Source organism: Xiphophorus hellerii, chromosome 22 (genome assembly GCF_003331165.1).
Source record: "Xiphophorus hellerii strain 12219 chromosome 22, Xiphophorus_hellerii-4.1, whole genome shotgun sequence".
In the NCBI taxonomy this organism is placed as follows: Eukaryota; Metazoa; Chordata; class Actinopteri; order Cyprinodontiformes; family Poeciliidae; genus Xiphophorus; species Xiphophorus hellerii.
The window spans coordinates 13,761,683-13,785,584 of record NC_045693.1 but is presented as its reverse complement, the minus strand read 5'-3'; the positions used below and the strand labels follow the sequence as shown (position 1 = coordinate 13,785,584).

The 23,902-nt window shown below is 36.3% G+C and overlaps 2 protein-coding genes across 4 annotated transcripts in view; one reads left to right on the top strand and one right to left on the bottom strand.

Annotated features, from left to right (window-relative positions):
* Positions 1–23,902, top strand: part of mcph1 (microcephalin 1) — a 34,226-nt gene that overhangs the window by 2,284 nt on the left and 8,040 nt on the right. For all 3 annotated transcript variants that reach the window (XM_032553835.1, XM_032553836.1, XM_032553837.1), the window contains exons 6-13: positions 155–266; positions 340–471; positions 543–623; positions 876–1,982; positions 4,088–4,203; positions 7,980–8,017; positions 8,182–8,344; positions 8,437–8,514. In XM_032553835.1, coding sequence (XP_032409726.1) covers positions 155–266; positions 340–471; positions 543–623; positions 876–1,982; positions 4,088–4,203; positions 7,980–8,017; positions 8,182–8,344; positions 8,437–8,514 — 1,827 coding nt within the window. The remainder of the gene's footprint in view (positions 1–154; positions 267–339; positions 472–542; positions 624–875; positions 1,983–4,087; positions 4,204–7,979; positions 8,018–8,181; positions 8,345–8,436; positions 8,515–23,902) is intronic.
* angpt2a (angiopoietin 2a) lies at positions 9,930–23,373 on the bottom strand. Its single transcript, XM_032553838.1, has 9 exons — positions 22,250–23,373; positions 18,620–18,775; positions 17,643–17,755; positions 17,306–17,544; positions 16,480–16,607; positions 16,039–16,140; positions 15,198–15,364; positions 13,446–13,576; positions 9,930–10,872 (listed from the first exon to the last, which is right to left on the bottom strand). The coding sequence occupies exons 1-9, from the start codon at positions 22,505–22,507 to the stop codon at positions 10,700–10,702; spliced, it is 1,467 nt and encodes a 488-aa protein (XP_032409729.1). The 5' UTR covers positions 22,508–23,373; the 3' UTR covers positions 9,930–10,699.

Below are 23,902 nucleotides of genomic sequence, written 5' to 3'. Positions count from 1 at the left end.
TAGTATTTCCTTATATTTTGTTTTATGTAAAGATGGACAGGTAAAGGGTCAGGGTTTTCCCACAGTTAAAATTTTGTTGATAAAGTAAGAAGTATAAGGTGTTTGGAGTTTGCCTTTTATTAAAACATTTTTGGGGGTTTTGTGATTCTTGTAGCATCGCTGCATGCTGCCAAAACATTCTCCTGAAAGGACTATTGAAAATGACTGGCGTTTGAAGAAGAAATTTGAAAAAATGGTGAAAGAACTGCCTTCGTTAGAACCTCAAGGTAAGAATGCTGGATTTTTTTATTTTATTTTACAGCACAGAATGTGATTGTCTTAACTTATTCTTCCTTTCAGTTGTGGATACGTCACCAATCATTATCGATCAAGAAAATGGAATAATTTACAGCCCTGCTTTAAAAAGATCTGATTACATGGCACGGCGCTTGAAAGATATGAAAGAAAAACGGGAAAACATTTCACCCACAGGTAATCAGAAACTGAAAACTTAAATCTAGTGAAACTGATAAATACCTGATACACCTGTTCTTGCTATTCAGCGTCACAAGTGGCAGATTCCTGCTCACCCACCGGTTTGAAACCTTCTCTTGGAAGCACACCAACTTTCCTCAAATTCATCTGTAAGAAGACTTGCTGTGATCATATTACTAATCTTATTACTAGTCATATTACTAGTCTTTAGTCAGTTTTCAGATAATTTGCCTTTTGTTTTGTTAGACTATTTTCTGTCAGAATGTTCGACTTTGTCATTCATCTTCTTTTAACTGCAAGAAGAAAGGTAGAAAAATAGTGCTAAATCTACTGAAATGCTTTTTCTTTTTTCAGAAATAACAGAAATATTCTGAGTTTATTTTCTTTCGTCCAATATGCAGCAGATAACGAGTCTGATGAGGCTTTGGTTGCTGAACCACCTGCTATGGAAGAAGAAAGGTCATCTGATGATGAAGACCTCAATCTAAGTGGACGAGACTCTACGAAACCTTGGCTCTCACCTTGCCAAGACGTGCCAAAACAGATTTCAAGGTTGCCTGCAGTTCCTATCCTTCACGACGAAGAAGTTAAGAAAGTGAAAAAACAAAGAAAGTCCAGAAGAATTTCAGTAAGAAAAAAATCATCAGAGACCATTAAATCTGGAGACTTTTCACAGAGTCCTCTCCAGGATACTCCTGGTAAGAGCCAAATCCTCCACAAAGAAAGACGGCAGTCACATGTAAAACCAACTAGAGTGTTACCTAAGGAATCTGAAAATAACAAGTTAAAAATACCAGTGAAGCAGCCAAGTACAGACACTGAATCCCAAGTTTCCCCAAATGCTGTGAAGTCTTTAAATTGCCGTTCATCATCAGCAACAGTAGTTAGCGCTGCAACTGAAACGTCTAATAAACGTTCCCTGAAAAAGAAAACTGAATGTAGAACACCCAAAAAAGCCAGGTTGTCATTTTCTGCCTTGGTTCGATCTTTCACTGTGCCCAGCGAATGTAAGAATGTTGCCTCTAGTTCCACAGACGGAGGTAATGATGTGTTCGAGGACTACTTCTCTCCCTCTAATCACAAAATACCTATTTTGCCCAGTTTACCCATAGAGAGCAAAATTGAAATACCCTTTGAGTTGGACCCTCTTCCAAGGAGGCGAAAACCAAGAAAAAGTGGAATCTGTGAATCTGAAAAGAAAAAAACGAAACTGGAAGAAAGTCATTGTGACAAATATCTCAAGTGTGAATCTAGAAGAAACAGTGGGTGTGTTCAAGGAGACATTGAAATCCCCCTCCTAGGACCTAATAGTCCTGCTGTTGATGTAAAACAAGTGACTCAAAGACAAAACTCTCTGGAGTTTTCAAGCAACAGTAAAACTACAGAAGATGCTGAAAAACTGAGACCAGCGTCAACATCAGGAAACCCGCCCTTAGAAAAAGAGGATGTCACAGAATCAGAGCAGCAGAAAAACTCTGATTTCACTGAAAATTGTCATAGCTCTGAAAGTGAGTAGTACAAATATTCTCGTCTAGAATATGTTGTAATAAGAATCCAGTGCTGTAATTATTTCTGGCATTTTGAGCATCCTGAATTGTAGAAGCCATAACAGTGTTTGAGTGCTAGAAGTGGTGGATATTTGTTAATACTTGTGGTTAAACTTGGTTTATCTTATTTTTAAGACATTTTCATTTTAGTTGCTACATAAAATGGAATATTAAATGAATAAAGGTTTACCATAAAATGAGGCCTGATCTATTAATTTTCTCCTCAGAAACTCCAGGCATACTTACAGTTGGTCACTTTAAATGAAAGAAAGAAAAGCTTATATTTCTTAGTTTTTATTTAGCAAGACCACCACCTGCATACAGGTAAATAATCAGTTGTTTTTAAATGAACTTTATTTGTAATCTCTGGGGAAAAATTGATTTTGAACACAGAAGGGACCTTCTACTTAACAACTCAACAAAATGCATTTTCTTAGCTAAGTAAAAAAGGACACCCCAACCCCTATTAGTTGGTCTCACCTTCTCTTTTTGCTGAAATAACTTCAGTGTGACACGTCTTACCCATCTACCAGGCTATGGACTTACATTTACAGCTGTGAGATGTTTGAGAGGTTTCCTGCATGTTCAGCCAGTTTTTAGTTGTCCCACAACAAGATCTGGACTTTGACAGTCAAACCATGAAGCTTTCACCAGCGATGACTGATTTCCAGTTATTTTGAGATTTTATTCAGTTGCTTATCAGGCTGTAACTTCTGCGTTCTTCTCTCTGAAGACCTCAGTCAGCTGTTTTGATCTTCACTAATATGTGAGATTCAAACATGGTGATCCTTCTTCATGATACTTAATAAAACAGCTCTAATGTACACCAGATGAGAAATGCCTGTGTGCAATTGTAGCCATTTTAAGTGGAAATAAATGTATTCCTAACCTGAAATTACACTTAAAACATTTAAGAGGGTAATCTCTTAATTTTTTTTATTGTTTATTTATGTTGCATAAATTTTTTGAGTTTGGTTAAAATTGATATTGAATTTATTTCCTAATTTTTTAAACTTCTGTAAATTAACAGCAGGCTACTTTTACAATAAACTTTTTTTTTTTCTGGATAAAAATATTCCTACCACAGGTATTTCTTTAAATGGTGTATTTGGGATAACTGTTCAGCCAGTTTGAGTCTTTGTGACTGAAAACTTGTTTGATTAAGACAAATTTTAGTTTGTCACTTTATTTAGACACTTGCTATTTGATATATTTGGTTAATATTTTGATTTGAAGCAACCAAATTTCTCCTTCAAAGACGTTTTTCAATGGTTAGATGTGACCTTTCCCTCTGTGTATTCAAGTGAACCCGACTGTTGCATGTCGAGGATAATAGAGCCACCAGAGCCTTTCGCCTAATAGCTGAAACATTAGGACTCTCCTCGGCTCTTTCTGGTATTTCTGAAAAGGTGTCAGTTTTCTATCTTGGCTTTGGCCTTTTTGAGGTCTGATCCTTTTCTCCTTTTCTATAGTTTCTTCCCACAGTCTGAAGACACGGATATTTGGTTAATTTGTTAATCTGAAGTGAGTCTGATTGTCAGTATGCAAGGAGGTCCGGCTCTGTTCGAGCCATCTGATGTACTGGGAATGGTTCTAGGTAACGGCCTGCTAAGAGCCAAAATACTCCCTAGAGGTCGGGTAGAAAACATATTTATTTGTGTAAATTATGTTTGGGGGTGGTGTGTCCTGCTACAGAAATAATCTGACTCAAATTTACTGATTAGATTATTTTAATCTTAAATTGGCATACCAATATATTATAACAAAGCAATTATTATTGCAGGACAAATGCCAACCAAGATTGATTACTGGGATAACTTCAGCTCTGATGTTGGTATGTTTTTGTTTGAGTGTTTTTCCTTTGCTGCAGTGTGCTCTGTTAGAAGTTGCATTGTTTGTACTGAAATTCCTGCAAGTAATTTTGTGTAAAAATGGTGTAATATCCTTAGTTTTGAAGCAGATCACGGTTGAAAGGAACACAGCCACAGCTGTTTGACAGCCTGACTGACACTCCCATTCTCCAGCTCGTCTCTATTTTAAATAGTTTGTCGTGTTTTCATATGTAGGTGGAGGAAATGAATGCACCGTTTCAGCTGGTTTCACAGAGATCCCCTCCGTCGCTGAAGTAAATCAAAATAATCAAGCCGACGGGAGCCTTCAGAAGATGGTTAACAAAACAAAGGTAAATAGATGAAATGCTTCTTTTTGTTGGCTAAATTGGATGTCAGTGTAGACAAAATCCAGGGAATGTTGATTGGATGAATATGAACACTTTTCTCTGGTATGAAATTCTGTGATAGATTAGAGATAGATTTTTTTTTTCCATTCAATTTATTTTTTATGGATAATAAATTGATTTTCAGATAAAGTAAATGTTTTCGCAAAATGTTTTTATGTGGCTCCTACCTCAATTTTGAGCATTTGGCAACGAATTGTTTATCTTTTCTCACTCTAGACATCCATGCATGGGTATGTAGTTAAAAAAAACAGTCTTTCTGATGTAGGAAGTTTTGGAAACAAACACAATATCAGCTGTGTTTATTTAATACACGTGTATAGACTTCCTCTTAAAGGACATACATGCTTCAATGGCTGACGGCATTGGAAGCACATAGATGAGAGTTTCTGTCTGGTCCTTCCTGTGTTTTGGCTGTTTGATGGTAGCATAACTTCCTCGCTTGGGAAATGCACCTGCAGCTCTGTTTACGTTACGCTGCTAACCTCAACAAGCTGTTGCTGAAAACGGCTCAACTTTGTTTCACGCCCCTCTGCGATCACACTTTTCAATTCATTGTTGCTCCTCTGTGTTTTATTCATAACTTAAAAATATTGGTAATCTCAATTCAATATTTCCAGGGTGCAACAATTACCTTTTCAGTCATCAGATCCATAGGATATTAGGAGGAATGCTTATGTATTTGGTTTATTTCTCAGGAACTCTAAAACAAAGAAATATATAAACCAAATAATAAACTTGGAACCTGATAAATGATAAATGAGGTAAAAAGGATTACATCCTAACCACTGTTTCCTTCTCTTACAATAAAAGAAGACAAAACCGGTGGTAATCTGTTGAGTACAAATGTCAAGGATTGATGTGTCATTTTGTTTTGACAGCTTAAAAATCCTCAGTGCAACAGTTGCAGTCTGTTTTTGTTTTTTTCAAAAAGTTTTTTCAAGACTGTCTTTGTTATGGCAGACCACTTTCTAAGAAGCAACACAGAATTTCTCCATAATCTTGCAAAAAATACTTCACACCTACCTGTGTAACTATGTAGGTCAAATACTTTTGCTGAGGTTAGCGGTGGTCTTTCTTCCATTTTTAACACAATCTGAGGGTTTGTCAGAAATACAAGTTCGTTTCACCTACATTGTGTCACAAAGAAGAGTTGTGGAAATCAGAGTTTCTTCTTTGATAGAGCAGGTCATCCAGAGTCACCTGATTGTCAGTATATGAACAAAACTTAATTAAGTTTTTCATTCTATTTACTGCTGCACAATATCCTGCAAATAAGTCATCATTACAGTTAATATATCAAAGGACTGTCGGCAGTGCTCTATTCATTTGTCATTATAAGTGTCAGGAATACATGCTCCACCTGCCTGTCGGAGCTTCACCGCAGTAGAAAGCCACAGCTGATGCTGGTGATGGTTCCCAAGGAAATAAAGGTCACAGAGAGAGTTGGAAGCAGAGTAATGCAGATGATCGAAGTGGAAAGAAAATGTTGATTTATGGCAACCGATATTCAATGATATTGCCTTTCCATTATTTTTCTAACATTGCGCTGTCCTAAGTCCAGTTAATTCTTATCTTATAAATGAGTGAGTATTCTGATTGAAATTGTTGCTAACCATAATAATAAATGCTTGAAAAGCAGTCACGCTTACTTAGATCTCTGTACAACGTTTTATCTCCTATCTGACGCATTAGCCAGAGATCTCAACAGATTACATTTATGGATTCTCAGTTTCTGACCGTGACCCTGAATCTTAAAATACTTAATCTGATTCTGACTTGCATCAAAACTATAACAAGACCACTAACTAGCAAGAAGTTGTTTGATTCTTTGAATTTAGTACAATATCCTCATTTTCTGTCGGTCTTCAAACAACTACATCTTTTATGTTCAGTATGTTTTACATTAAATTGTTGAATGAAAGCAATTTGTATCTAGATGTGCCTGTGTGGATTCTGGAAAACCAAAACCAGAAAAAAACTGCTTTCCAGTCAGTTCAGTTCAGAAATACTTTATCGCAAAGGGAAATTAAAGGTTAACATAATTCATCTCATCCAAGATCTTCAGAGGTGCTGTGGGCAGGAAAGACCTCCAGTAGCAGTCAGTATTGCATTTCAACTGCATAACTCTCTTGCTGAAGACTGTTGCTGTATGACGGTCTCATGCCATCAGTTGATGACAAGCACTGCTCATCCATTTCATTTGCTTTTGTCGCTTCTTTTTTAAATCTGTCTGGTCGCATGGTTAGGATGCAAAAATTCTGTTTGGTTCATCTCTAACTTTTATTCCGCTATCTAGTATGTATGTCCATTATATTTCAACACTTGAAGAGAGTAAAGATGACAGCTCCTCTTTGATTGTTTGAATAGTGCTAAGTTCAGTGTGTCCACAACAGTAACTATAGAGAAGATTCAGTCATAAAATGAAGTATTTTCTTCATTCGCGCTCGGAGAGTTTGTGCTTAAAGGTCGTGCTGCATTTCACACCAGCTCCTTGTCACAGGCTCATTATGCACAGCTCATGCTCTTGCAAGATTTTTGTGCAGCTGCCAGAAATGTACGTGCTATATAATAATCTCAAGTCTGTTTTTATTTAAGGAACCCTTAGAAAAGCTCTCAGAATACTTACAGTTTTTGTACTTTACTTTACTCACTTTACTGGTATTAATGACCAATTACCCTGTTAAAACTCAGATCTCTCTTCTTTGAAGATAAAATTGTGTTGAATGGACGAAGATAGATCGAAGACAGTGCAGCAACGACATTAGACATGATTGTCTGAGTGACTGCTTAATGTGCCGTGTCAGGAATAATGTGATGTTTGACGACTATGGGTGTGCTTTGTGTACAGTTTTGACACCTCTGTGCTCAGCAGGCGTTAACCTCTGACATCCAGCTGGTAAACTAGATAGCAGAGTGTGGCAGGAAAAGGGCTTGGTGGTCCTGTTTGTAGCTGTCACTGAGGTGTTTGCGTCGATGAAAGCTTTCTGTATCTGGGCCAAACTATGTGCCTGGATGGTCTGCAGTCATCAGGGGAGAGATTTATAATTTGGTTTCAGTGATTCAGAATGTGGTTCCTTTTTCACTTATCACATTAATATTTTGTGTTTTATTTTATTTTTCGTATCCAGAACATGATAAAGTGAGTTTCAAACGATTAAGGATTTCCTCCCTAATTTTACAAAAAAATAAAAAACAACAGAAAACTTTTGCTTTCATTTAGATTTGATTGAGACGTGTAACAGAATAGTGTATTATTATTGGCCCCTAACCAGGTTGACAAAAAAATTCCTGTACCTGCTTTAATGAACCATGTTATCGATGTACTCATTTCCCCAGCAAACTGGCCTTATCTAAACCTCTCAGAGAATCTATGTCTGAATTTCTAGAGTGAAGTAAAACACCAGATTTACCAATGCAGAGGAGCAGAATGCTCACAGTTCCATTTTAATACTCATATTTATTTATTTTTTTTTTTATTGATCTTATGGAATATTCTAATTGTTTAAGAAACTGCATTTTTTGGTTTTCATTAGCTCTTAGCCATAATCATCAGTATTAACATAAAATAATTAGAATATGCCACTCTGTGTATACTTTATTTAATGTAGGAGTTTTACATTTTTGTTGTTGAAATTAATTTACAAGCGAGAAGTTATTGAATTGTACCTGTCTAGCTGAAGTCATCCTTTTCATTATTTGCATGTTTCCATTTGTTTCAGGCTCCGAGGACACTTGTCATGACCAGTATGCCGACTGAGTAGGTTCTTCTTGGTTGTTTATCCCAATACAAGAGTAAACATTCAGATAAATAAGTTTTAAAACTTATTTATCTGCCAGCCACCATGTATGCGGTGGTTGGCAAAAACAGGAGATGTTTAACTGTTTGTTTACGATGTTTTTTACCCCCTCTGCCTCCTTTAGGAAGCAGCAGACCGTGCTGCAGGTGGTAAAAGCTCTGGGTGGTTTTTCAATCATCGACCGAGTATGTGAGAGCACAACTCATGTGGTGTCTGGTGAACACAGACGGACTCTGAACATCCTGTTGGGTATCGCACGTGGCTGCTGGATCCTGTCTTTTGAATGGGTATGGAAATGTTCAGAAGCCATTACAATACACTTCTGAAAAAGACAAAGGATCTTTTAAGCGTCTTTAACATATGATTTATTTGTGAGTAGATTCTGTGGTGCTTGGAGCAAAGGCAGTGGATTCCAGAGGAGCCATATGAGCTTTCAGACCAGTTCCCTGCTGCACAGGTAGGAGCCAGTAATACAGACAATTATTCTCAACCTTACTCTAATCCAAGGTAAGTAGTATTTAGAAAATGATTTACCAAAGTTACATTCACTAAACTCCAACATACTTACAAAATTTAGAGTTCTAAATTTGAAAACCCAAATGTTGGCATTTGTTAATAATTTGATTTCTCTCTTTATCTTTGGAGTTTAGCTATGTAGTTTAAAAAAGACAAGCCACTGCCTTTTTTTAAAATCAAAGCAGTAAGAAGTAGATGTTGCTAGTTGTTGCCCTGTCGCAGCTTGCTTGCTTTTCCTTAAGCATCCTAAAAGTGATGCAGGTGTTGCTTCTTCCCAAACTTGGCTTTTATAAATCTAGATTATTCTTTCTTTCAACACTTTACATGAGTGGAACACCGTCTGGACTGGCTGGTCTTTGCATTAAGATAATATTGAACCCTCCTTTTATGGTACATAACTGGAATTTACCAGTCTAGTAATGCAGCAGATGACTTTTAGTCCTACACATATGAAACGGTTCTGCATTGCTTGTAGGGCTTTTATGAGACAATTTTGGACAGCTCCTTAGTCAGAACTATCCCATAAACTACCCGGGTTCCTGTATAGTAATTACTCCTCATATTTTATGTATTCCCTGGGGTACAAATCTGATTTAGAGGCCCATGTGTTTCAGCCACGCTTTATAGTAGGAAAAACAAGATAACATGACATTCAAGTGAGGCAAATGTGTGTTGATTTGCCAAAGTTACTCAGTGGCGAAAAGAAAATAAACCTTAAGAAAGAACTTTAGTTTCAGTAAATGTGAGCTTTGATCAACAAGGCAGGAAAGAGTGGTATCCTAGGGTTAGGAACCAGTTACAGTATCTTCACTTCTTGTCTTTACCAGGTGCACTAATAATTGTGGAGTGTGCTATCAATATTGTACAGAGTTCTATAGATGGTCAGAGCCTGAATTTTTGCTGTGCAATAGGTTTGATGTAAAAGCATAGTTTCTTTTGCTTGATTTTTTATTGAAGTGACATATAATCTTTATAACAACATGGTCTGTTTTATCTAGTTGCTGCCAACTAGATAGGACTCTGCATCATTTTAATAAAGCATTATAAACACAAGCTTTTTATTTAGAAACGTTCCCTCTCTCCCATTTTTAATATATCATGCATATTTGTAAGAAGTAGATATAGATGACATACGGAAAAAGTTACATTGCATTCTACTTAAAAACACTAATTTCTGTGTTAATCATTTTCAGATGCTTGGTTTGTTTATACAAAGGAACATTACACTGATTTTGATCCGTTTAGATTTATTGTTTATGTTGCACTTGAGAAACCTAAAAAAACATTTTTGCTAAACAATGTAGAAAATGTTCCTGTTGAAGCAGTAAAGAGATGTGGTCAGCTAACACAAAGAAAACTTGAGTCCTCACTAGTTGATGGTATTCAGCTTAAGTAACAAAAAGGCTTCTAAGGCATTTCTAATAAACCTGCAAAGCCAGTGTTAACAATTTAAGCTCCATCAAAACAAAAATAATTATTTCAAAATACCTTTCTAATGCAAAAACATAATCATCCTGCTCGTATTTTAGTTCCGGCAGAATATATTAAAATATATAATTTTTGAGTTTGTTTGCACAGTCATAATTAAGAAACTCAGATTCTAACACTCAGATTTCCTCCATATGTATAGTAGACATAAATATTATCCCTAACATGAACATATAAATTAAACATCAAATGTACATACATTCTGAACAAAACAACAAAAAACAATTTGTAGAAAAAACATTCTTGTGGTTTTAACATTTAAATCATAAAAATATCTGGAATATATTTAAAAAACGCTTTGAGCCAGTTATTTATCTTGTACCATGGCCTATCTATACAATATCATCTGCTGGTATTCTGATCACAGTCTGACAAATACTGAAATTGTGCTGAAGTATTTATCTTTGTGTTGAACTTTTACGATGGCATTTACAGAATATAAATGCTTTGTCTAAGCTGTCAGCATTTTTAATGTGCACAAACCCTTGAGATCAAATTTATAAAGACATAAATAAGGAGAAATGTATGTACGAAGAGACATATTTATGAAGTACTTTGGCTTCCACTTGAACCTTTACTTTTGGTACTGGTGTTTTCTGGGCAACATTTTTGAAACACTTCATTTAATGAACATGGGCTCAAAGCAAGGCTGAGAAGTCTGTCGGTCTGATCATCATGGTAGTCGACTTCAGTGAGTATCCTGATCCTTTCCAGTAGTACCATTTGATTCCATTGAAGCGGTTGGAGTTCTGGCCATTTTGGTAATACATCCCATTCAAATTGGATGGGCCGCAAGCATCAAACCACCAGCCTGGAACATCAGAACGCATTAATATTAATGTATACAACTGAATTGTGTTTTAACTTCTACTTTTTCTCTCACCATTAGTGAATACTTATGTGATTAAAGGAATAGTTTAGTAGTTTTCAACTTTTCATTTTTCAAGAGGACTTTAGCAGGGAATATCTTACCTACAGTAAACTACTCCTCAGCTTATTCATTTAGTATATATCTGTACTTGTTGGAATTGAAGGCCAAAGCTTGGTCCAAAGAGGGAAAAACTAAAGTGAACTTCTACTGTCTGAAAGTGGGAGTCTTCTGTAAAATCTACTTTTTTTTTTAGCTTCTTTCATGCATATTTGAATCTCCCATGGCAGCCATTTGGGGCTGGAGGTGCCTAAACGCTTGCTCTCACAAAGTCCTGCTTATTTCCACAAAGCTCCTCCCCGGAGCTGCAGCCGAGCTGCGGCCTCATAGAACTGCCCTCCCCCGTGCCTCCCACACTCAGTTCCTCCATACTAGTGGCAGCAGCAAATGGTAAACATCTGGTGGAACAGAAAGTCTGCTGAGCTCATCATAGGAACTGCTTTTCACTGCACCGCTCATAAGAATGGTTGTAAACGGCATAATGAACAGCACTGTTCTGAGGACCTGATGAAAGCAGAGTGTTGGAAAGAGTAGGAGCTTAAAGAGACAGAGGCCCAATTTCAAGTCAAATTTTTTGAAATCATGTTATATATATATAATGCATTTTTATAGCAACTGAGAGTAACATACTTACTCGATTGTGGTATGAAATGGCATTATGTGCCTAGAAAATGCATAATACCACACTTTTAAAACAACTCCAATCTCTAAATGCCCTAGCAGTTTTTGCTGACTCTAGTAATGAACCTTCTAATGTCATCAGTGTTTCTATGACACCTTTATTTAAACAGAAGCTGACTGTTTAAATAAAGACTGTTTAAATTTTCTGTGTTATTTACACAGACAATGGAGAAGGTTGCACCTGGTGCACCAGCGATGATACTCCTGCGTCTAGCATGTACTGAGGACAGAATTTATAAAACGAAAAAATATATATATTTTCCGACTTAGTAACTACCAAAAAAAAGGTAAGGTCAAAATGAACTGCCGTAATATTTTGACTTTTTCTACCACTACTTTTATTTAAGACAGTTACTGTGGTTTGCAGGGGGGGAAACTGCTATGCCATTTTTGTGACATGGCAGATATTGTTTTGAGACTCTGAAACCAATTAATCTGAATTTATACTAAGATGCCAAGAGATTCATCTCCTTCAGGTAAGATATTAACCTTTTAGAAGTTGAGGATTTTTGCAGAGGTTCACTTCATAAAACCGATTCCTTGAAGATGAAAAACCATTTGTGACCTTTGGAAGCAATACCAGCCATGTAGTATATTAAAAAATATTTAAGACTTGGAACACCTTCATAAAACATAAACATATACTAATTTATGCATGAAACAAAGTTATAATTTACATACCTATAAATAAAATCTAAGTAGCCTCCTTGTAACTTAGATACAGGTTTACTTTATACGCAGAAATAACAGAATGCTGTTTTTTCAACAGTAATGAATGCAATTAAGTCAGAATCAGGCTATCTATTAAATAGTGTTTAATCTCAGTCATTAGAAATTGTTCAGATTAAAAAGTTGTTGTATTTTTTTCCACTTTTTCAAGTATTATTGACAATGCAACTTGATGAGTGATAACTCAGCCAGAGGTCTGGTTATATTAGGCTTGTGGGAGTTGATTATTATACACTTACTGATACTGATGAGGAGCATTCTACATAATTATATCCTTATTAAATCCACCCTTGCACTTCTTTTTCATTATGCAGCTTTTATCAGACTACAATAATTACAGGATTTTTCCGTAGTTCATACCGATGAGGTTTGCTATAACATTTTTCAGAGAATATTCATATTTCCCTCCAGAACAACTAGTACATGTTTGTTTCTGATATTCTTTATTTGTTTTTGTATATATTAAAAAAAATGGAGGCATTTCTACCAATTTTCCATACAAATTTGAGACATTAAACTTTTTGTGCATTTTCTATTCATTCAGTTTTGTACTCACAGATTACTTTTTCTTTCTTTTTTTTTTTTTTCCTTTTCTGATTCAGTCCCACCCAGTCATGACTGTTTTTCAATGTGCCTTTGAACCCTCATAGTAGAAAAGGAGATGAGGTTACGGTTTTTATCATTCTGAACTTCTCTTGGCAGTCCCGGTTTCAGATAAAGAAAAGTTGAGTCACTTTCAGGGGAATTGTGAAGGGTTTTTTAAGCTGCTGGAGGAGAGAGGCAAAAGCTCTGTTCCCAGGCTGTTAATGTCAGCTATTGTCAATGTTGAATTCCCCAATGAGCAGATTGGTGATTAAGCCTGAGCTAATTGTGCTCCTTGACACAGCCATGAAAGGTACAGCGGCCTTTAAAATGTCCTTGAAGACCTTGGGGCTAATGCCAGGATTTTTGTTCTTGGAATTGTTTTCTTATCAACGCATTTATATATCTTTCTCGGTTGCAGAATTACTCAAGCACATAAAGTGTTTACAGAATGTATTTCTTACCTCCTGTTGTCAGTTGTGAGCACTTGCAAACACATTTGTCATTGTCTGCATCCTTTGTACTAAAATCACTTCCTGGCTGCCCAATGCTGCTTATTTTGCCTGCAGTTCCACTGTAGCCTTTAAGGTGTATCCTGTAGAAAGGAGAAGAAAAAATGGAGGAAGAGGAGGAGAAAGACTGTGATTACCGTTCCTCAAAAGGCAATACTTAGTCCTTATAGTTCTTTTTTTCTTCCAGAAATTGGTTGGGTATAACACATGAAAACTAAACTATTGTTATTAGTTTTTATCATTTCTTTAATTACTTGTTTGATTAGTTTTCATAAGCAATGTTTTGACGTTATGGAAATGTTTTTTGTTTGCTGTTTTGCAGTTTATCCTTATTGAGCCACCAGCTTTAAGAGTAACATTAAACTCAACAGAATAAATACGTTGTTAAACAGGAATACTCTCTGTTAATTTCATAGGAAGAAACCTTTTCCCAGCCCACATTTGGATATGAAGGTTTTGTTCTTGCCAAATCTTCAGACTGAATGTCAGAAAAGGACATTTTATGTGCTTCCTATTTTTCTAACACTGACCTGGTTTATTAGATTTTCTTTGGGCTAATGCCAGTATGTCAGTGTGGAGAACCTCTTTTTAAAAAAAATTACTATGGCATGTTTTACCTACGAGGTATAAAGGTAACTGGTCAGCATTTACAGTTTTATGCATTTACTTTAGAAGTTGATTTAATAAAATTGCATACGATCATTTATGCAGAAATGCTGATAGCTAGGGACATGATGGTGATTAAAAATACCCTGGTGGTACTGCTTGAGAATCTGCTTACAAATTTAAAAATAAAACTAAAATGTTTCTCTTAAGATTTTGCAGCTCTAGTTCTAAAACGTTATTGTGTGTTTTTTTTATTTTGATACATAGAGTAAGTAAAAATATAGAACAAATACCCACTGAGTTTCCAGGTGACTCTTGTGGGTCATAATTAACCTTCTTGCCGTTCTGCTCTTTATAGAATACCTGAAGCTGTACAAATTGATAATTAGCTAAATATTTTGTCTGGGTATCTGCACAGGTAGCCAGTCTGCTGTACGTACATCGCTCGTCAACTGTAGTTTTAAATCAATGTTGCCTTAATAGGAGTGATGGGTAGAGCTTTTGTTTCCACACTGTTTTACACAATCAGAAATAAGTTTAAAAAGAAGAAGCTGTCTTTAGTTAGGGAATTAAAAATTGTATTCCACTTCTTTTAGATTAGTTTTAGAAAACTCCAGTTCTCTGGCTCTTTCACTAGCATCTTATTAAAAAGTCTATGTCTTTCGAAGCTGTCAAAACATTTTTTTTTTTTTTAAAGTTTTGTATATCTTCATACCATGAACCAGCCTGGGCTTACCTGTAGTGATGCGAAGAGTTCTTGATTTTAATGTTGTTCAAGGTGGTGCACATTTAATTTGGTTGATCAAAATTACTTCTGTAATATTTTGAATTGTCTGAATGTTGACCAAAAAAAATTATTCAGAATAATTGAAAAGAGTGAGCTTTTATGATGAACTTCCATAGCACTCTTTGATGGTGAATTGTCTTTAGTATTCTGTTTTTATACTCGTTAACTTCAGATAATACACTTCAAAAGCACTGTTGTAAGACTATACACTGACTGCTTTTTCATATTAAGCAGAATTTTGTGAGCTTTAATTATTTTTACTTAATCAAAATGGCATGTGTAAACAATTTTGCTGAAGTGCTCGAACAAACCTGTAATTTTGTGCTTCGCCATCCAGAGAGAACTGATCATATTGAGAGAAAGCAGAGTTTCCTTCCCAGTCGCTCAGCTGGACTCTTAATTTATATGGTTGTTGAATTGTCAGTCTGGAGACAAATTCATTTCCCAGCCAGTATTCACCTGACGGTTCTCCAAATCCCTGAAAAAACACAAAGAAATCTAATTAAACTCCATCAATAAGCTCATGGCAATATTCACCCTTTTTCCTCGTTAGCAAAGCCAGCAGAGTACTACTCCCTATTTTTTTTGCTATAAAACTGAAAGTCTCCCCCCTCCTACTAACATATTTTATCAAAACAAAACAGACACTGATCTTCTCCACCAATACAACCTTTCAGTGTCAGAGGGAAAAAATGAGCATGGTTTTGTAATGACTGTATTTAGGGGTTATGGATCTTTTCAGCATCTTGTTGGCTCATTTCTCTCCCATTTTGAGTCATCAGCACTACACGCTACGCTTAAGGTTCATCCATACTCTTTGATGATGGCGTATCATCAGCACAGTTTTAGACGTGCTGACTGAAATAATAAATACACTGTGTTTGAGATGGCTCCTTTAATGATGGCAAATTGCTGACATTATTATGACTTCAAAATGCAGGGAGCCTGTACTCCACTCCCATGCACATCTTGGTTGTTCTCTTTGAATAGAGTTCAGGAAGCACCTCAGACTGACTATGCAGACTAAGCCAAGTTGGGAAAATGGTCAATGACCCAGACTAATTCAGGCTGCTGGTATGTAGATTTGGAGTGAAAACTGTAACCTAGGTAATGTTTTTTCTGTGTAAAGAATTTCTTCTTGATTGCCTCTACCTTTTTGTACTCCTGCCACGTACGGTGAAAGTCAACACGGCCGTCTAAGCGTTTTTGTAGTACCGTCCAGCCGCCTCCTTCTGTCTCCATGTCACAGAAAGCCTTCAGACACAAAGAAAACAGTGCTGTGATTGAAGGTTCAAAAATGGCCCTGAAAGTTAGAACGTGATGCTTATTTTTAATGCGATGGTGCCACCTAGTTTGTGTTCAATCAAGACGCTGTTCTGGGGAAAGAATTTAAAACTTTCTAAGGAGATCACAGTTTTTGTTTAAGATTGCATATCCTGAGAAGTCTCTGAACATTATCTACCCACCCTCAACAATGTAGAAGACCTGTGAATTTTTGGTAATATGTATACTACGTTTTGTTTTCTTTCTTTTTGATTCTCATACACACGTTCACCCTAGATATAGTTAGACCATAAATTGGAGACACTTTACCTTCACCTCTGTGGTGGTGTTAGGGATTGTGAGAGTGTAGACGCCACTTTTGATGTTTCCTGACTTATAGACAGCAGCACAGTCCAGGTATGTGGTTGGAGTGTCTTGCATCATGGCAATTTTGGGTTCTGCAAAACACATATTCTGTTATTTTATCAGGATATGTTTGAAGAGAATTTAGATGCAATTTGTAGCTAGTAATCATATTAGTTTCAGATATGTATAATTTCATTAGTCTGTAAAATAAATGAACAAAACACATTGTTTCCTAGTTCTAGATTTTGGTGAATAAATTAGTGTAGTTTCTGTGAATGAAACACAATTACCTCACAAAAAAACAAACAAAAACAGCATATATTATGTTAAAAGAAATATACTTTTATAGGCCTTTCAAATATTTTATGTCTCTGTATCAGGAAGGCAAATTGTCTACAAGAAATTAGCTACTTCCTCAAATCCAACTATATCTACAGCCACACAAAAATGTTTTCAAAACAAGTGGAAATGAGAAACGAGACTAGATGAGGACCCAAGTTTATCTTTGCATGACATATGTTGAGGAGGATGCTAAAAGTAGTGAAGAAATATCCAAAAGTTGCTGTTGGAGAAAGGCATTTTTTGTTGTTGTTTTCTTCTGTGAAATTAAAGACAATTTTGTTTGAAAGTTTTCCTCATACCTTTTCCAAATACATATGGAAATTGCTGTACAATTACAGCACCTGAATAAGTAAATGTGTGCCGTGTGGGAGAAAATTGAAAGATCCCTACTTGTTCTGATTCAAGCAGTACCCATTTCTTAAAGATCCACCTGGGTGTTACGACTCACCTTGAACAGAACCGGTAGATAATATCTGTACTAGGCTGTTCACTGTGTCCAATAGCTCCTGCTGTTGATGGTGTAAAACAGAGTTGTTGGAGGAAACTTTGAGCAGCTGCTGCTCCAGTTCCCCGATGATGGCCGTCTGCCTCAGTATTAGCGACTGAAGCTGCTCCTTTTCTTCTCGAAGTGTTTTTTGCTCCACTTGCCTCTGCTTCTCGATCTCTATCACTTTTTTCTCTAGAAGGCTAAAGAGGGGATAAAAGGCAATGTAAAGAGCCATTCTGTCTTCTCTTAATCCAACAATTTGTTGGCAACAATTCAGCTTTTCATCGCATTTCCTTACCTGTTTTTATCATTCAGTTTGCTGATTTCATTTGACTGGACTATAAGTTGTTTTTCCAAGTTGTGGGAGTTTTCAAGAAGTTGGCGCTCAAGTCGAGTTGTATGATGGATTACCTAGTGCCAAAGTAACAAGGCATACTTTAACAGCCTGTTTCATTTCAATAAAATAAAAATCAAAATAGACCTTCAGTAATTGAAGCAATATATGTTTAGCTCTGAACTCAAAAACATGTGGTGTGTCATTGTAAAGAAGCACTGACACTGTTGGTATATCGTAAACAACAAATTAGTAAATGCAAGTGTGATAACATTGATGACTAAATCAGCAAATTTAGCTGTATTTTCCATTAGATTATCAAGTTGAACACAAGGTCCTGTTTGCACCTCTAGATTGAACTAATAACTGACTTTTCCATTGCAAAATGGAAAAGCTGCACAGGAAAGCACATCTATACTGCAATACTCTAGACGTACCTAAACAAGGGCAAACCACTGAAACCCCACATATTTTCACACTCCTATGTATTGAACTAAACTCGGGGGTTGTTGACCTTGCCACTAATTTCCCAGTTTGGAGGAACTGAACTCAGCAAAACGCAGGTTGTTTACATGGATCCTGGCTGTGTGTCTCCATTGGAGCTGTTGATGTCTTTGAACAGACGGATGTCTGATTGTGACAAACTGATAGACCCCTTCTCTGGGAATACGAGTGTGCTAATAACAGGAAATGCTGTACAGTTGGCTCACACAGGGTCATTGACGTGCAGCCACAATAATAAACTGACTTTGTCATGCCTGTTTTTCTCCATTGCTTATTTTTTAACCTGCTGAAGCTATATTATTCATCGCAGTGTGTCACAGAAAGCACTTAAGTGAGATTTTGCTCGCACAGAACAGGAAGGGTGAACAATTGTATGTTGCTTTGCCTCTTGCATGTTATTTCCATGTGTTTGGAAATAACAGAAGGTCCAGCCTCACCTGCGCTTCCACATTAGTGAGTTTCCTTGTTTGCTCAGCAGTTTGACTCAGCAGGTTTGCCCCAATTTCAATCATCGTAACCGTGTGGTTGTGTACGGCAGCCTGTTGGAGCTGGAGCATGTCATGTTTCATGCTGTCCTGCATGTAGTTCTCCAACTGCAACACAGATTTTTTAAAAAATGGTTAACTTGAGGCAGTTTGTAAGAGTTATTGATCTTTTCTTTCTCCGCATGTCCTGCAGTTTTATTGTTTATTGATGTCAGGGTTCATGACAGGTGCTTCACGCTTGTTGTGTTTTAATATAAATTGAAGAAGAAAAGGCTCCACCTCTGTTGCTGGAGGAGAGAGAAAAGTTAATTCAGGGACCCAATATGTCCTCCTCTATACTCTGTTTACCAGCATCACAGAACAGGGGCATTTCAATGAATTAGAATATTATTGAACAGTTATTTTGTTACATTAACTTATGTCTCCAAACATAAATTAATTACACTCAGGCTGGTGCACTTATTTCTGTTAATTATGATTTTCCACAACATTTGAGATTAGAATTTTACATCAGATCACGAAGAAAACATTTTAATACAGAACTGTAGGCTTATTGAAGAGTGTTTGTAATACATCCTTAAAGGTTATTTGTTAAAGGTACTTTTAATTTGATAAACAAGCCTCAAATTCCCATTTACTAAGATGTACCTGTATATGCAGGGCTGAAGTAGTTCTGGTTAACTAAAGAAAATAAATCCACTTCAGTTTCTTCAGTTTAAAGTCCTTTTGAATATAAACCACTGAAAGTCCTGAAATAATCTGTTTAATAACAGGACTGCTCCTCCCCCACTTGTTTCTACACTTTAACCTAACTTATGAGAAAAAATCTTTTACCTGTTTGGAAATTTTTTTACAAAGGTTTGTAGATGCAGTCTACATGGTCAGATGCTGGAGGGTGATCATAAGGAATACCTGAATTCAGTGATTTTATGAGTGAACCTTTGGGTATATACCTTACTTTTACAGCATGAAGATTAATGGTTTTCACACTTTTGAATAAGGCAGCTTGTTTTAAACATTTTTGTCATAGTATGGCTTGTAAAAAAAAACTATAGTGAAATGAACTGAGTCGGTTGATGATGAGGTCTTATATATTTTCTAATATTACTAAAATTTCCTATTTTGTTTCAGTGAGCTTTAATTTAATTAAAATTTTACACCACAAAGCAATTAAAGTTGTGACGAAGCGACACACATTCCCATATTTGTTCTTATCTACCTTACAAAAAGGCTAGATTTAGACTGAAACTAATCATTAAGTTATTTCCTGCTGTGTGTTCCTGAGCAGCAATCAGGTCACACGACTCGTAAACAGGATGGAAGTGTTGAGTGAGGAGTTACATCCTTCATTACAGTCCAACTGGAAACCAGCGTCAGTAGGGCTGTCCCCTTTGTCACCAACACCAAGATTGCATAAGTTTTGCTTCTCTTCCACTCTTCCGTTAATAACACCCAAACATTATTACTGTTTAGAAGAACTTCAGCTAAGATATTCAGTTTATGATTTTGTTTGTCTTCCTTTTTTTGTATCTGGTTTGCTTATGTTCTTGGGTACACACAGATGTGTGGAGCGTTATTATTTCAACTGTGGGCAGGATATCCGATTGACAGTTTGTGATCTAATCAGTTGTTTACTCCAAGTGCCTGAAAAGCGTCAGAGAGGAATGACGGAGTTCCTCAATCACGAGAAACGTCGACTTCTTTTGTCCTAGCTGTCATCTGCTGTTGGAGAATGAATGCTCATTGGACAAATTAATTGACTGATTGGTGATGAGTTTAAATTAGCATTGGCACACTGCTTTCTGTTGACCCTGAATTGTTTGAAGTTATTTATGCTTCTCTTTCATCTCGCCATTGATTCATCCAGCAGTGCAGTCCAGAAAAAGGTTCACAACCTTGTTGAGCCACTTTACTTACAGTTTATTGAGCCCAATGCATCATCCATTTATTCAGCATTCGCTGCTCTTTACTGACTTATTGCTCCTCAGGGTCTTATGGGGCTGAAACAGTTTGTCATGTTTTTTGTGCAAAATAAAATACATTTTAAAACTGGATTTTCACATTTCAAGCTATTCTCCACTGGAAACTTCCTGTCTGCTGCAACAGACAGACAGAAGAACAGAGTATTTTTACATATAAGCTGTGTTAATAAGTGGAGTTTATTATTATTTTGGATGAGAAAGGATTTGGATCAAATAACATCTAATTTCAAATAGGTTGTCATTTTAAAACTATAATTACTAGGACACATATATTTTCTTTTATTCTTTATTTATTCTCCGTTTCTAATTTTTCAAAAACAGATTAGCCTATCTCACCAGTTTGTCATTCTGGAGCAAGATTTCGATGCTGGAAGTAATTAGGGGTGAAGTTATCAGTCACATTGATTGCTAGGCCACTTTTTATTCAATGCACAATGAAATATAAGATGTTACCAATGCATTGTCATTTCTTATTGTATGGAATTAAATTAATTTGTGATTTATCGTAATGATAAGCTCTAATTGATTATGTTTGCAAACTTTAGAAACTACCACTATGGTTGTGATTTTTTCTCAGTCTTTTTATTATTTTTTGTTTATTTAAATAAATTTTGCTATTATTAATTTGTATATTTCAACATATGATTTAATGCAAATATTGGATGCAGTTTAGCTGTACAATTTAACTAAATGTTCGTGGTGCGCTGTGGTAGTCTGTTGGATAACAGGGAAGGTTTTGTTTTTGGATCAACATTTGTGTTTGTGGGGCAAATTAATACTCAACAAGTTTAAGATGTTATTGTCATTTTCGTTGTTATACTGACAGTTGCCCCTAAATATTGAGATAAAATTTAAGTTCATAACACTTTGTTACCAGGAGAAATATACAGACTCCTTTACCTGCACAATTGGAAACATTTCTGAAGTAGTCTTATACACATACAGATAAGTTTTTATAGACACATTATCATCCCAAAGCAGTCTTCTTAGAAATGGTGTGCTTTGAAAAATGCCCCCTGTTAGTGCTCAAGAGGTACTGTTAGAGCTTGCTTTGACATGTGAGGCAACACTTGAGTTTGTATGAGTGAATTTCACTGTCTGATGGTTCTCATGCGGTCGACCAAAACTTATTTTACATGAGATTGATTGTATCTATTTGGCTCATTTTGTTTCTTGTCTTTAATCTCATGATGAGAAAGTGAGATTAAAGTGATTTAGAGAAGAAAAACACTTTCTTTTTCTTTACAAAAAAAATCTTTAGTAGACAGAGACAGAAATGCATCCTGCATCTGTATTGAATCTTTGTCACTCAATCTTATATATTCATATGACTTTGCATGGGAAATTGGGCAAAATCAATACACAATTAGTTATATGTAACAGCTTTTTAGGCTTTCATTAAATGTTTTTCACTTTGAGACACATACTATGGACTGACATTGATGTTTCCACTTTACAGTTTGTCTACACATTTCTGTCAAACAGCATTGATGTTTTTTGAATAACTGAGATTTTATCTTTTTTTTCTTAGAAATTTCTGAATCAATGATATAAAAGCTGTCACTGGTAGAGTGATATTATAAGGCGATAAAAGGTTTACCTTAAGCAGCCACTGTGTGTTGTTCTCCATGCCCATCTCCAGTTGTTCCAGTCTCTGAACCGATTCGTCGTCCATTGGTCCATCCTTTTGATCAGGATAGTTGTAGGTGCTTTGGCAGTTCTCTTGCTCAGGCAGCAGAAAAGTGTAGCTACATGCGCCGTTTTGTATCTGATACTGTCTCTTGCCAACAGCACCATACTGGGTTCCCAAACCAAAGCAGAAACTTAAAATGAGTAAATCCACATTAAGCATCTTCATTACTCTTTGCTCAAAAAATTGAAGAGATTGATTTTGGTTAGTTTTTTTTTTTAGTCTTCTCTCGTTAGAGGTCTTTCCCAAGCTGCATCCAACATAAACAGCTCTCTGAAGTTTCTGCAGACTCCTTTTAAAACCTCTTTGGTAGGTGGAGAGAAAGCAATCAGGAATTTGAGGTAGCGTGTCTTTACCTCAGTGGTGCTGGACTGCATGTGCTCGCCTTTCATCAGTCCCTCGACCACTTGCTAAAGTGGTCTAAATACTAACTGTGAGTTTAAACCACTCCCCCCTTTACTGTGACCAGTCACTGTGAAAAGATGTGAAGTGGAGATTCCTTTCAGTACTCACTAAACACACAGAAGCAGATGCACAGACTACACATCCTCCACTATATCCTCTGCAGATCACACGTGTTGTTTTCAGGATGCCGCCACACACATTCAGCACAGTCTTTGATGCTAACAGTGTCTTCCCATTCATTGAAAATTGTTTCCCGGCTTACAACACACATACCAGACGCTTGAATGGGAGATTCAACGGAAGGCTTTAGTTTCCTCTTATTTCTTCCTTTGTCCTTTTAAGAGGTTGCATTCATTTTATCATAAGCATCCAGTCTTAGCTAGTTTAAATACGAATGTGAGCAACCCAAAACTGACCAGAGTTTTCACAGTCAAGCTAAAATCATGTGATGCCTATGAGCTAAAATGTGTATCTTCTAAACTGTCATACATAAACAGATTAAAAAATTAAAATGAAAAATACAGCATGGCTCTACTAAACAGTTTAAACGATTGTTCAACTTTAGGCAAGTTCTTATGTCACTTCAGTGATGTTTTCAGTTGGTTTTTAGATTTTTACTACATTTAATCTGCACGTGACCTGGATATCATCCACGACGCAATGTGACAAAATATTATATTTTCTAAAATGAGCTCAAAAGCTCTCATATATCGAATAAGTACTGAAGTTGAACCCCCGAGGAACTCCACAAGTTAGGGAAACTAAAGGATAAGCGCAATCTCCTGATTTAACATCTCTGCTCTGGACTGGTTTAATTATTGTGGACAGGACTTTATTTACCCAGTATGACTAAACCAGTCCAGAGCAGAGCTTTTAATGAAACAGCTGTTTGCATTTTTATTTGATAGTCTTCAAAATTGACACTCTGTGCCTTAAAAGATTGTACGGTAGAATAAAAACTCCCAAATTTGGCAAGTCTGTTTCAAAGATTGTGAAATTGATCTGTCCTGAGTTTGACCAAATGCCAAAAAAAGAGAGAAAAAATAAGCCTTTACCCCTCTGAGAAATCAGAAGCCAACTTGAGTCTCGTGCCTTTTTATGATTTGTGTATCATGTGAATAATAAAACCCATCTAGGTTCTGTCAAATGTAAGAATTG

Coding starts and splice junctions, on each gene's coding strand:
- angpt2a (XM_032553838.1), bottom strand. CDS start 22,507: ATGAAGATGCTTAATGTGGATTTACTCATTTTAAGTTTCTGCTTTGGT. Junction 17,545..17,642: donor AAACTGAATGATAAAAACAG/GTAAGGAAATGC, acceptor TCCCCTCTTTAG/CCTTCTAGAGAAAAAAGTGA. Junction 15,365..16,038: donor CGTGGCAGGAGTACAAAAAG/GTAGAGGCAATC, acceptor GTGTTTTTTCAG/GGATTTGGAGAACCGTCAGG.